General features: G+C 36.1%; 1 protein-coding gene across 4 annotated transcripts in view; it reads right to left on the bottom strand.

Moving 5' to 3' along the window:
- Nucleotides 1-1,663: 1,663 nt before the first annotated feature.
- SMC3 (structural maintenance of chromosomes 3) overlaps nucleotides 1,664-14,448 on the bottom strand; it is a 31,304-nt gene continuing 18,519 nt past the window's right edge. For all 4 annotated transcript variants that reach the window (XM_036336033.1, XM_036336031.1, XM_036336034.1 and 1 more), the window contains 12 exons: nucleotides 14,175-14,325; nucleotides 10,606-10,758; nucleotides 9,073-9,224; nucleotides 8,209-8,367; nucleotides 7,125-7,232; nucleotides 6,541-6,649; nucleotides 5,752-5,999; nucleotides 5,453-5,665; nucleotides 4,190-4,381; nucleotides 3,860-4,037; nucleotides 2,687-2,793; nucleotides 1,664-2,079 (listed from right to left, as the gene is read on the bottom strand). In XM_036336033.1, the coding sequence (XP_036191926.1) occupies nucleotides 2,008-2,079; nucleotides 2,687-2,793; nucleotides 3,860-4,037; nucleotides 4,190-4,381; nucleotides 5,453-5,665; nucleotides 5,752-5,999; nucleotides 6,541-6,649; nucleotides 7,125-7,232; nucleotides 8,209-8,367; nucleotides 9,073-9,224; nucleotides 10,606-10,758; nucleotides 14,175-14,325 (1,842 nt within the window). In that variant the 3' untranslated portion in view covers nucleotides 1,664-2,007. The remainder of the gene's footprint in view (nucleotides 2,080-2,686; nucleotides 2,794-3,859; nucleotides 4,038-4,189; nucleotides 4,382-5,452; nucleotides 5,666-5,751; nucleotides 6,000-6,540; nucleotides 6,650-7,124; nucleotides 7,233-8,208; nucleotides 8,368-9,072; nucleotides 9,225-10,605; nucleotides 10,759-14,174; nucleotides 14,326-14,448) is intronic.

The following is a 14,448-nucleotide window of genomic DNA, read 5'->3' on the forward strand; positions in this document are numbered from 1 at the left end:
TTCACAGAAAAGCAGAGGGTAATTTCTACCTAATAACATAATTTCAAAAGAAATCCTCAAATAAAGAAGGAAAGACATTCCTAGTTTCTTGGTAGTAGGTAAACACGTTGCTGTCACAGTTTTAACTGCATTAGTGTGCTTCTGTTTTCCATTTGCTCTTCCCCTGTTGAATATGCAAATTCAAATTACTTATTCATGTTCTAGGATAAGAGGATATATGCCTGAGTAAAGGTGAAGAAAGATAAAGAATGTCATTGCTACTATAAAAATTCCTTGACAGTGAACACTTTCTGCTCCTCTCTGGCAAGCATCCCAGCAGCATGATGCCACTCCCAGGCTAAGGTGACCATTTGCTGGGTGACAGAAATCTTAATGTTTGCTTTTCCTCAGCACTGGATTCTCTCTTTGTGGGAACTGAACAAAAGTGCTAGTCCTCTACCCTGAGAGTTGTTATGAGAGAAACTCCATTTAAGAATGAACTAAATGTTTTTAAACTCAGGGTTGCTATTGCTTAAATACTTACCAAAAAAAAAGGAATTCTCCAATTCATCTTATACCTTTTCTATACTTCTATTATATGACTATTATACCACTAGTCATTTTTCTCTAAATTGCATCATTTTCTTTAAAATTAGTACTTTTTTACTTATTTTGACAAAATGCTTAACCCATTTTTGCTAATCATCCCATATTTTATTTAATTTTTAAACATATTTTTATTGATTTCAGAGAGGAAGGGAGAGGGAGATAGAAACATTGATGATACAGAAAATCAATGACTGGCTGCCTCCTGCACACCCCACACTGGGGATTGAGTCTGCAAGCCGGGCATGTGTCCGGACAGGGAATAGAACTGTGACCTCCTGGTTCATAGGTTTACACTCAACCACTGAGCCACGCCAATTGGGCCATATTTTATTTTTTTTAAAGTTGCAAAAAGCTTTATAAATGTTACTCTTAAAACCACATTACCAAGTTCTATTAAATAGATTGCCATCTTAAATTAAAAATAATTTTTAAAGGACTGTTATGAGTTTAAAGCAGGGGTTCTGTCCGGTTTGGCTTAGTGGATAGAGTGTTGGCCTGCAGACCAAAGAGTACCAGGTTCGGTTCCGGTCAAGGGCCCGTACCTTGGCTGCAGGCTCCTCCCCAGCCTGGGCTCTGGTCAGTGCTTGTGCAGGAGGCAATCATCAATGTGTTTCTCTCACATCGATGTTTCTTTCTGTCTTTCCCTCTCCCTTCCACTCTCTCTAAAAATCAATGGAAAAATATCCTAGGGTGAGGATTAACAAAAAAAAAAAATCAATAATAACAATAAATATAGCAGGGGTTCTAACCCTCACTGAGAGTCAGAATCACCTGGGGGAATTCAGAATTGAAGTGACCAGGACACCATCCCATTAGGATTTTGATCCAACTGGTATAGGGACAGACTCCCACAGTGTTATATTTTTAAAAGCTTCCTCCATGAATTTAAACATGCAGCCTAGATTAGGAACCACTGATATAATTCAACAGAATATGAAACTATTTTTTAAATCTTCTTTTAGGTGAAAACAGACCTTTTTTTAGACAAAATAAAACAGATATTTAAGAAAAATTTGTTTCTAATTGTACAACTATAAATGAAGCCACATAAAACACAAAATTTTAAAAAGCAAAATTAAGTCATAAAACCAATTATTTAATTGAAGCTATAAAAAAAGAGGCAATATAATTGATAAAATACTTAGGAAAAGATATTTAGCATGTTTCAAAGATTTAAAACAGTAACAGGACACTTTACAAAAAGTTGTGTGGGAAATAAAATTCTTAAACTATACATAGAAATGTAACATTACAGAGTATCTTATAAAATACAATGACAGAAATATAAAAGGACAGTGTGTGCTCTACATCTGAAAACTATTAATGACGACCAGATATTTAAGTTTAAATTTACAGTTCCTGGGAATGAGAATCATAATACTATACATATCTTCCAAACCAGTGGGCAACAGTTTCCAATTAACCATGAGTGGTATCATCTTCTACAAAGTCTTTGGCCATCTCTGCTGTGATCACATCGATATGACTAACCTGAAGAATAAATGCCAAAAATAAAATCTGTTAAATCTTAAAGAAATATATCAGTGTTCCCACTGTACAGGGTAATAATTAAAATATACAGCCTATTACCTGTAAGTTTTACATATCAAGTCAAATGACTGATTTTAAAACAAGGACTGATAAAACCTTTATTTATAATGGTGTTTGTTCCATGTGTGAGTTTAAAAATATTCTGCCTTTTAATGCTCTGAAAATATGGACAAAAACTTACGCCTAAGTATTCTTTTGCTGTTTCAGAGAACATTAAGGCTTATTAAAACACCAAGGAAAACGGTCCAGCCAAATATAAATCAATGTACATAACAGTTAAAGACTTCATTAAGAAGCACTGAATGACTAGATAGGAAGACATTGTCTCTTAATGCCAATGGAAAAAAAATCAGTGCAGTGAATGCCACAAGAAAACTGCTAAATCTCCTGGGCACTTTAAGTAAAGTTTTTTCTTTACAAAGACATCATCAGATAAGCAACAACTTTCTAAGATTGCTTTCATGACTTAAGTAATACAAAATAAGAATTCAACAAACATAATGGATTAAATACTACATAAACTTAAACTTCATGTAAAAAAAATTACCTTATTTCTGAATTTTACACCATAGAATTTGTCAGCTGACTCAAGCAGTTCAGGCCTAAAAGTAGTTGTAATAAATTGAGCATGTACAGCAAGTTCCATAATCATATCTGTAAAAACAAAAAAGTAATTTAATAAGACCCTTTTCTTAGATCTTAAAATTTAAAATGCAACTATCTTTACTCTTATTTAATATTCAAAACAGCCTGTGACTCTATTTTTATGCATATACCTACAAAAATTACCACCTTAATTTCTTAAATTAGAAATAAATCTTTAACCCCAATATCTTAGTTCCAGAATATAAAGAAGCAGTAACTTCTAACACAGCATTAGAAATAATGTGAGAACAAAACGCCTTTCCCCAGCTACCACTCCCAAAGATATATTTTTTTTAATTGAACTTACTGGTGTTTTTATTTTAATTTATTGATTTTTTTTGTTTGTTTATTAGAGTAAGACAGAAAGAAACATCACTTCGTTGTTCCACTCATTCATGCACTCACTAGTTATCTCTTGTATGTGCTCTGACCAGGAATCAAGCCCATAATCCTGGCACATGAGCTTCTAACCAACTGAGCTAGCCTGCCAGGGCTTTCCCAAAGATCTTCTGAACTTACTAAAGATCAAATACAGATTCTTTAACCACATAATCAACAATGTGGTTGAAACTACATTGAAATACTCAAACATTGAAATACAAGTTCTAAAATGAGCAACTTCTACATTAAAAAGTTTAACTCAAGTAGAATTTTCTTTTTTTATTGATTTTTGAAGCGAAGAAGGGAGAGAGGGAGAGAGAAAGAGAGAGATTGACTGATTGCCTCCTACATGCGCCCTCAGACTGGGCATTGAACTGCAACGTAGGTATGTGCCCTGACTGGGAACCAAACCTGAAACCTTTTGATGTTCGGGACAATGCTCCAATAAATTGAGCCACACTAGCCAGGGCAGTAGGATTTTCAATTGATTCAAAAAATTACATCTTTCTCACAGAACTTTGCAAAGAAGTCTAATGTTAAATTTTAAAAACCTATTAAAAGATAAATTTTATTTACTAGTACATATCCTATCTAGTAACCCCAAATCTCTCAGGCAGTAAGAAGTCACTATAAAAAAGTTAAGCTATCATTTTAGAGCATGTTCTCATTGATAAGTGTAAAACCCAAACTGTACCTGACACAGCCTTTCTGTGCTGAGCATCCAGAGCCTGGTCAATCTCATCAAACAAGTAAAAAGGAGCTGGGTCACATTTCTGAATGGCAAAAATGAGAGCAAGAGCCACCAAGGATTTCTGTCCACCTGAAAGCTGTTGCATTTCCCTCATTTCACCTTGTTTTCCTGTAAATGACACCTAAGAAAACATTTGAGTCAATATCCTAAAGGGGTCGAATACAATCACCTCTTCAAATTAAATTGCATACAATGCATCTACTTAGATTTGCAAAATATTTACAAATTACACTATGATAATTACTGAGGAAAATGGGATGTAAAAGCATTTACCCTGATTCCAACTCCAGTGAACTGGTCAACTGATGGGACACTACTTTGTGACCCAGAACCCCTCTCACTTTCACCACTCCCTTCTCCTTCATCCTGAGACTGGCTGCCCTCAACATCTCCTTTCTTCATCACCAAAGTAGCTTTGCCACCAGGTACCAGCTTCTGAAATACTTCACTGAAGTTCTTGGATACCTTAAAATAAATAAATAGATAGATATATAAGGTTGTGTGTCAATTCAAATATAAATTTTGCTTATATGGAACTATACATATTACTGCTTAAAACAAAGACAAGTATGTAAAAGCAATCAGAAGTATTTTTTTAATATGCATTTTTTTAATTGACTTTTTTTAGAGGGAGAGAAGGGGAGAGGAAAGAGAGAGAGAGAGAGAGAGAGAGAGAGAGAGAGAGAGAGAGAGAGAGAGAGAGACATCTATTTGTTGTTCCACTTATTTATGCATTCACTGGTTGATTCTTGTACATCCCCTGACTGGGGATGAACCCAAAACCTTGGTGAGTGGGAACAATGCTCTATGCTATCCAGCCAGAGCCAGAAGTATTTTTTTTTTTTTAAGAACAATAACAGATGTGATCCTTTTAAGAACTGTGTAGCCTTGGCCAGTGGTGTGGCTCATTTGGCTGGTTGTCATCCTGTGCACCAAAAGGTTGACAGTTTAATTCTCGGTCAGGGTATGTGCCCTGATTGTGGGCTCAATCCCAGGTGAGAGGTGTGCAGGAGGCAGCTGAAAGATGTTTCATTCTCATATTGATGTTTCTCTCTCCTCTCCTCTCTCTCTAAAAAATACAATGAAAATATTTTTTAAAAGAACTGTAATCTTTAAAAAATAGAAGACAGCTGTGTAAAACATTCTAGTTAATATGTTAGCAACTTATATGCTGAATTTATTCACATGTATTAGATCCAACTATCAGTGGGGAAAAAATCTTACAAACTGAAAAATAAACTGAATGATAGCTGGAGCTTTTGTCATGCATGTTTATTTACTACTAAAAGAAACACCACCCTAGCCGGCTTGTCTCAGTGGATAGAGCAGTCAGCCCTTGGACTGAAGGGTCTCGGGTTCTACTCCAGTCAAGGGCACAATACCTCGGTTTCAGGCTCAATTCAAGGCCCCAGTCAGGGTGCATGCAGGAGGCAATCAATGTGTCTCTCTCACATACATGTTTCTCTCTGTATCTCTCCCTCCTGTCCCCTCTCTCTGGGGCGGGGGGTGGGGGTGGGGGGTGGGAAGGAAACATACCTGTTTGAAAGTTAACTGAATAGCTTCATATTTTCGAAGTTCGAGTACATTCATCAATTCCATGATTGATTTGTACCCCCTATCCAATTCTTCTTGTCGCTTTATTAACTTTTCCTTTTGCTCAGAGAAATTTACAAACTGGTCTAAAGCTTTTTTGTTAACATGACTGTACTTCTTCAATTCTGTGTTGCACTGTTCAAGTTTTCGAAACAACTATAAGGAGGAAAAAAATGTATATGTAAATTCATATACAGGAAAATTTGCAATGAGATTTCAAATTTAAAACCAACTAGATTTACCTGTTTGAGACTCAGTGTTTGGTATTTTTCAAATGCTTCCTGGGGAAGTGATCCAAGTTCTCGAATTTTCTTCATACATTCTTCTTTCTTCTTCAGTAGCATGCCTTGTCGATTTGTCATCTTTTCTAGTTCTTTAGTATCATGATTTATAGCATCCATGTGTTCTTTTTCCATATTTTTCCAGCGCTCCATACTCTTCTGAAGTTCCTTAATTCCAGCTTCTGTTTTATCAATGGAATTGTCCAAATCTGAAATGGAGGGAAAAACAAATTAAGCCATAATACCTATTTTACAGACAGAATGTTATTTGATCAAAGGTTTTATTTTAATGGTCAAATCTATCAAAATAAATAGGATTTTTCATGTTTGTTTAAATTTTACTGTGAAAAATTCATAAAACATTGAATTCAGGATAAATTAGAAGTTTACATGAGAATCATGAGTATAGTTTTTATTATTATTTAATGTTTACCTTTAGAAAAAACTAAAAAAGAATTTTATACTCATGAAGTAGGCGACAAGAAAATTATTTCATACTTTTCTCAATAAAATTAACAATTTACGATCTCAAAATAGTCACAAATATTTCAATAAAACAAAGATTACTATCTATAATCAACACCCTGAACTCTGTTCACTATAGACTGTTTATGATGATGGAAAACAAAAAACCATTACTAGATAATTCTGCCTTTTTGGATGTTTCATTTTGTATTAAACAATGTTATAAAATGAATACGCTAAATTTAACTAAAATACCTAAAAAAATTTTACTAAACAATAATTTACCTTCTGATCGTGCCATAGTATCTTTTACTCTTTTATTGATGGCTTCAAGTTCTGAGGTTGTAGCAGTGAGAACAGTACCCCCCTCTGTCTCTCTCAGTTCATTCAGTTCCTGCAACACAAAAGACAGTTATGAGCATTCATCCACAAAATATAAAGGTTAGTTTCAAAATATTATGACTATCAACAGTTTCTATAGCTGTTATGTTTGAATAAACATTCAGAAAACAAAAAAACATACTTTATACAATTGCAAATACTTAAAGTACCATTACAGGGGGGAAAAGTAATGATATAATTACTAAAAAATTTCTCCACATCTACCTTCTACTGATTAAATATTAATAACTTTTACTGAATACCTAGATTGTGCCAGAATACAAATACAAAACAGTATTTTGATAGTCCTGAAACTGAAGCTTAGAAATATTAAATGATTTATCCAAGATCATACACAAAGTGGCAATGCTAGGCAGGTGGTCACACTGCTAGTTGTTGGTCCCCAAAGTCCAAGTTCTCAAACAGAGCCTCTTATATGCGCCTTCAAATAGTTATGGTCATCAAGGAACTCCCGAAAAAGAACATACCTGTTCTACTTGGTCCAAGCGTTTTCTCAAATTCTCATTGAGGTAAGTCTCTACTCGAGTAATAATACCTTCTAATTTAATTCTTTCATTCAGCAACTGTCTGTTTTCCTAAAAGAAAAGAAAATTATTTGTCTACATAGGCATGTACATTTCACATACAGGAATGCCATTAATTTGCTGTCATCCCCATTACTTGTGTTCAAATGAGCATTATGGAGTTTTATATAGGGTGTCCCAAAATTCACGCAAGATTTGAATTTTGCGTGAGCATTAACAACAACAACAAATAAAAGCCTAATTTTACTTGGTTTATTGAATCAGATTCTAATATCTGTTGCCCTTTGATTTCAATCCCTTCAATTTGATAAGCATTACCAAGTACCAATTATGGCCCAGGAGCAGGGACAATGAAGACCAATGAAGACCACGGCTTTGTGTATGTGCCAGCAAAGCCGTGGAGGCCATTTACCCAATGTGCTATTCCATACATAACCCTATACTGTATTCTTTATGAATCAATAAAAAAATTTACAATTTTTAATTATAAACCTGTGTTTTCTATCAAAATTACTTCTTGCGTGAATTTTGGGACACCTTATATCATTCCAAAGACTGTATGTTTTCTTCATTTTCTGTCTTCAAATGCTAGGTTTTTGTGCCTGGTTCTTTTTGTAAGCATGCTACCAAAAATGTTTTTCTTTTCCTGCTTTTAAATCTTTGGACTTAAAATTGTTTAAATCTCTGTTTCAATAATAAAATGTTACTAAAATGTTTAATTCAAATAATATTAAATATGTAAAGATGGTCATATCAATAAATATGGCAAAGCTAACAAGTCAAACCTTACTAGTGATAAATATGCACTAAATAAGATAGAATAAAATGAAGATTTCTTGTATAATCCTAACATATACAGAATGGTTTAGGAAAACTTATTAAAATCTTATTTTATTTACTTTTATGGATAAGTCCAAGTGTCATTTTTACATTTTTTCAATAATCTTTCGCATTTCTTTATTAGCAAGAAAGATACTTTCCACAGTAACCGTTATCAACAATTATTTTTCCTGTCAATTGTACTTGCCTGCTGAAGTTGACGAATTTCATCATTTAGTGCATCTACTCTCTTCTGATCTTCCAGACTAAGTTGGGAAAGCAAATCAGTTCCCAGCTCTGCTTTTAATGATTCTCTGGTGGACTCCATAGCATGCAAACTTGCCTCCAAACTTTGTAAGCTACGTTGCTATAAGACAGATAATTCATTTATTAATAAAGGTACTAGTTACTGTATAACTTATAATAGTAAAAAGTTGGTAACAATCTACATTTGATATTAAAGTGAGCTAAGAATCATATCAACTCAAATTAACTATTAGGTATCCATTACATTTGCTAATTAGAACTATGTAGCAATAATATTCATGATGGGGCTGTGTGGAATACCATATCCCATATCAGACTAGATAAAAATCTTCACATATATTCAAAAGAACCAAAAATAGTTAACTGTTAGAATGTATTAGGGTAGAATAATTGTGGGTAATTTTTAGAAAAAAAATTTTGTATTAGTACTGATGTACCAAATTAATAGTTTTGTCAAACAGCTTCACGTTTATAAGATCAATATATATTTCCACTGTAACAGCAGTTACAATTTGCTTTCTACTCATTTTAATACTCAAAACAAAATGCAATAAAATATTCAAATAACTCCATAAATAGTACTTTACAGACAAAAATGGTAAATTACAAATTAATTACTATCAGACAGTACTATTATGCCATAGTTCAAAATGCCTATTTGTTGAATGAATTTGGAAAGTCTGAATGTGGGCTAGGAAAAGAGACTTTGGGTACCCTCGGGTAATAAGTGTGGATAACCTATTTAACATGGTCCACCCAATTCTATATAATGAAAACATCTATAATAAAAGGCATACTTACGAACCTTCGGCATAAAAGTTTTTTCTGACTGCTGCCTCTTCTCTTTCAGCATCTTCATTTCTGATAATATGCTATCTCGAGATGCTTTAAATTTCCTTTGCTGGGTCTCTATCTGCTGCATTTGGTTCATCAACTGGTCAATTTCATTATTAATCCATATGCAAGGCTAAGGAAAATTCTCTCCAAGTTGTAAATACATCTTATGTTCTAAACTCGCTTCAGTTCTTATAAACATTATTTTGTATCCCCTTCCTTTTCTTTACCCTTAAATAGGTTTACTCAAATTTATGGACCATAAGAATGTTGAATTAAGTGGTGCTCACCCCACCATTTCTCTTTCAAAATAACATGTTATTTTGCTAATAGCTATACCAATCAACCAATCAATATTCTTAGAAAACCCTAGAAGAAGCTAAATGAAATAACAGTATTTTTTAACATCTTTTCATTAAACAAATACTTATTGTGTAGTCTATTATGCTTAAAGCATCAATTATATATGGAAGTTATGTATAAAGAGGCCTTCCTCAATGTGGAAGAATAATTCTATCTCACTGGATTATCAAATATGGAAAGGTAACTGGTGTCAATCTCCTTTTTCCTAGTATTTCACTATGCTTTCTTAGTGGTAAAAAGTTGCCAAATTTAGGCAGTTCTCAAAGTATGCTGTGTAGATCTCTGCAAAATCAAAACTAGGATGTTTACCTTTTTCTCAGTGCTGTTGCTTTCACTGATGGCACAGAAGCTATAAACTCCTATTTTTTAAAAATGCCAGTTTCAATTAAGAATATTTTAATGAAGCAGTAAAAATGATTATTTTTGCTGCTTAAGTATATGTATTTTTAGTATTGTGTGACATAATGTGAAGTACACATAAAGCACTTTTGCCTTAAACCATGGCTGTTTTAAGAAAATGAACAGGCACAACTATTTCAGTTGTAAGCTATACTAGCCATTCTTTTTTATGTGTGTGTGATTTTGAGAGTACCTTTATTAAAGCTGAGGACAGTGAAACAAGGGCTGAACTAGCCACTCTTAATGGAACACCATTTTTATGGATTTTGACAGCCATTTCCTCCACCCTACTAAATCTCAGCCAAATGACCACGAGATAATAAAATCTAATGGACATTTTTCAACCTTATATATTTAATTTCTATGAAGAATGTAGTATTTCTAATTACCTCCCCTCCTTCTTCCATGAAACACTATCCTGGTTTTCCTTCTACAATTTTCTGACTAATCCTCTTCAGTTACCTTATAACCTTAAATTTTAGTATTTCTTGAGTTCTTTCGCTCAGAAGTAGACTCACTATTAGCTATTTATCAGCAAAGTAAAGGATCAATGCTAAAATAGTTTTTACTGCTTTCAGAAGTTAGATAAATATAAGCTTCTGTGCTTAAATAAAAGTCAAAGTAAAACACATGGAATTTTTTCCCATTGTATATATGAGAAGACACACCTAACATGTAAAAGATTATATATTCTAACCAAAATGCAGTTCTCTCTCTACAGTAGCACAGGACAAAAAGATATTTTCAATATTTCTGCGCAGGTTTTCATTGAGCTTTGCTTCAAGCTCACCTAGTTCTTCTTCTGCTTTTCTAACATCTTTTTGTAATTCAAGTCTAGATTTCCTTGTGTCATAATAACCTCCAGTTAGAGCACCCCGATGACTAACTTGGTCACCTATAAATAAAACATAAGAAAGGTAGTAATTCTTTATAACAACTTTACTCAATGATATACTGACTTACAATCAAACAATATTTCCAATATTAAAATATGCATTTTAAAAAAATGTGCTTTTAGGTGAGCCCAAACCTCTGCTAGAAAAGAAGTGCTAAAGACTAATGGAGACATGTGAACAGGACACAGAACTAGCTTGGAATTCCCACTGGCCATATTTGGGAAAATTTGATAAAAAATAGGTGACAATGTAGTAACACATGGAATAAGAAAATAATCCATTAATCATACTGATACTTTAAAAATAAGAATAAAAGGAGAGGGCTTTCTTTACAGAACAGTGACAGCTAATAAATATAGAAGCAATAAAAGAATAACCATTCTGAAACCCCCAGTATATTAAATGAGTCAGACAAGGATCAACAAAGGATACTAAAAAAGTTGTGGGGGAACATGATATTCAGTATTCTTAAAGGACAATCCCACATGTCATTTATTAATTTAAAAAGGGAAAAAGGTACTTTGCTAGTGGTCAAACTTAGCATCACCAACAGTGGGACACATTATGTGATACTATATGTACATATCACTATGCCAAGAATTTTTAACCCAAATCTAATGATAAGGAAGCAAGAAGACAAATCCAGAGAATGGACATTTTTTGAGAAAGTCAATTTCTGTGGGTAGGAAGAAACAGGAGAAACTGTCCTACATTAAAAGAAACTAAAGAGAAGACATTGCCTGCATCCTGGATAGAAAAATAATTTGAATGTGGTAATCACTTCATAAGATATATAAATGTCAAATCACTATGTTGTATACCTGAAACTAATATAATATTGCATTTCAACTATACTTTAATTTAAAAAGAATTTTTTTTTGGGGGGGCAATTGAGAAAATTTGAATGTTGACCCTTTTTAGATTTTATAAGGTTAATATTAAATTTCTTAGGTGTAACAATGATATCTACACTAATAAAGGAGAAACATGGTAACTGGTGTAAGACCGCTACCCTTTTCATTGGCTAATCCATGAGATATGCAAATTAACTCTCAGCCAAGATGGCGGCCGGCAGCCAGGCAGCTTGAAACTAACATGAGGCTTGCTTGCCTCAGTGACGGAGGATCATTGGAGGAAACCAACGTTCCCCGCCTGCGGCTGCAGGCCTCTGAGTGGGCAGTTTAAGAAACATTGTAACAAATACCGCCGGACCTCAGCCAGCAGATTTGCAACATTGTAAGCAAAGGCCAGAAACCTACTTTCAGCCGCGGAGGCCTAAGAGCTGGAGCCAAGCCTCAAGGTAAAGCTGGCCCAGAATAAAAAAAAGAAAAGAAAAAAAGGAGCGGTTGGGAACTTCAGTCACTCCCAGCCTGAAAACAGCCCTCAGCCCCTCACCCAGACTGGCCAGGCACCCCAGTGGGGACCCCCACCCTGAAGGGTGTGTGACCAGCTGCAAACAGCCATCATCCACTCACCCAGGCTGGCCACGCACCCCAGTGGGGACCCCCACCCTGATCCTGGACACCCTTCAGGGCAAACCAGCGGGCCCCACCCATGCACCAGGCCTCTACCCTATATAGTAAAAGGGTAATATGCCTCCCGGCACCGGGATCAGCATGACAGGGGGCAGCGCCCAAACCCCCTGATCGCCCTGCGGCTCTGTGTGTGACAGGGGGTGGGGCCCCAACCCCCTGAACAGCCCTGCTCTGTGCCTGATAGGAGGGAGCTCCCCAACCCCCCGCCCCCCACGGGCCCTGCTCTGTGGGTGTTGGGGTAGAGCCATAACCTCCCCATCGGCCCCTGCCCTGAGTGTGAGAGTGGCGGCGCCCCAACGCCCTGATTGGCCCTGCTCTGTGGGTGATAGAGGGCGGTGCCCCAACCCCCTGATAGGCCCTGCTCTGTGTGTGACGGGGGCAGCGCCCCAACCCCCTGATTGGCCCTGCTCTGTGCGTGACAGGGGGTGGCACTGCAACCTCCCCATCGACCCTGCCTTGAGTGTGACAGGGGACAATGCCCCAACCCCCCAATTGGCCCTACCCTGAGCGTGGCTGAGGGTGGCATCACAACCTTCCAATCTGCCCTGCTCTGTGCATGACGGGGCGGCGTCCCAATTCCCCAATCGGCCCTGCTCTGAGCCCGACCAGGGGCTGCACCTAGGGATTGGGCCTGCCCTCTGCCACCCGGGAGCAGGCCTAAGCCAGCAGGTCGTTATCTCCCGAGGGGTCCCAGACTGCGAGAGGGCACAGGCCGGGCTGAGGGACCCCCCTTTCCCCCCCGAGTGCACAAATTTTTGTGCACCGGGCCTCTAGTTATAGTTATAAAGGAGAATCTCCTATTCTTAGGAGATACATAATTTTTAGAGATCAAGTGTCATTATTTTAAAACTTATTCTCAGATGGTTCAAAACAACATTTTTACATATATAGAGACAAAGCTGGAGGGTGGTTTACCTTCTTTCATCAACACATAAGTATTATAAAGAGAAGGGGAAAAAAATGAAGGCAAGTGAACCTATGTATAAGAGGTTCTTAACCTGGATTCCACAGATAAAATTTAGGAGATCCTTGGCTTGAGTGCGAAAAAATTTATATCTTTATTTTTATGTTAATCTCAAATGAAATTTAGTAATTCCTTCTATAATGAAAGAGACAAGAACCACAGTACTATTATCAGTACTTGTGACTTTGTTATCAAGAAAAATAACAGGTATTTTCTATCAGATAACACTTGTCACAAATCTCAAAATATTGTTTACATGCAGCAGAGTGCTTCAAAATTATGACTTACTAGAGGCCTGGTGCACGAATTCATGCACAGGTGGGGTTCCTAGGCCTGGCCAGCAATCAGCAGGGCCTGCTGGCTGGTGACAGAAGTGGGGGTGGGATGAGGGAGGGGGACAGGGCGCGGGAGGTTGGCTGTGGGAGTGCACTGACCACCAGGGGGCAGCTCCTGTGTTGAGCGTCTTCCCCCTGGTGGTCAGTGCAAGTCACAGCGACTGGTTGTTCCATTGTAATGGTTGCTTAGGCTTTTACATATAAATAGATTAGACCCACTGCTAAATCTTGTTTTTGAATACTTAAGAATTACTATGTCATATTTTTTTAAATGTTGTGATAACCATGCCAATGTGCCAATATAATTTATGTGTGTTTTTTTTATGATCAATGTTTAAAAACATTGAAAAAGGATCCATAGGCTTCATTCATCAAAGAGCCAGAGGAATCCATGGTGCAAAAAAGGTTAAGAACCTCTATTATAGACTAAATGATTACACTTAACAGACATCAACTAAATATAAAGTGTGGACCCTGTTTGGATTCTGACTTAAATAAACAAACTACTTAAAAAATAAGAATTGGACATAAATTTTTAAATACTCTTAAAACTTAAATGGGAAATAAATCCCATTACAAACCTTCCAGGGTAATGCAGTCCATAGTGAAAGCACGGGCCAACTGGGTTGAAACTTCCATGCTACGACAAATCAGTGTTTTTCCAAACACATGTTTGAAGGCTTTGTCAAATCTGGGATTGTACCTCAATTTACTTATCATAGGAATAGCATCCTAAAAATGAATATTTTGTTAGAAAACAAAGAGATCACAACACAGTTAATTAAAACACGCTAGCAGAATTATTAATTACATCTTTATGAAACAGAAATAAACACAAATAACTTTATATTTCAA

This window comes from Myotis myotis, unplaced genomic scaffold (genome assembly GCF_014108235.1).
Source record: "Myotis myotis isolate mMyoMyo1 unplaced genomic scaffold, mMyoMyo1.p scaffold_m19_p_15, whole genome shotgun sequence".
Lineage (NCBI taxonomy): Eukaryota > Metazoa > Chordata > Mammalia > Chiroptera > Vespertilionidae > Myotis > Myotis myotis.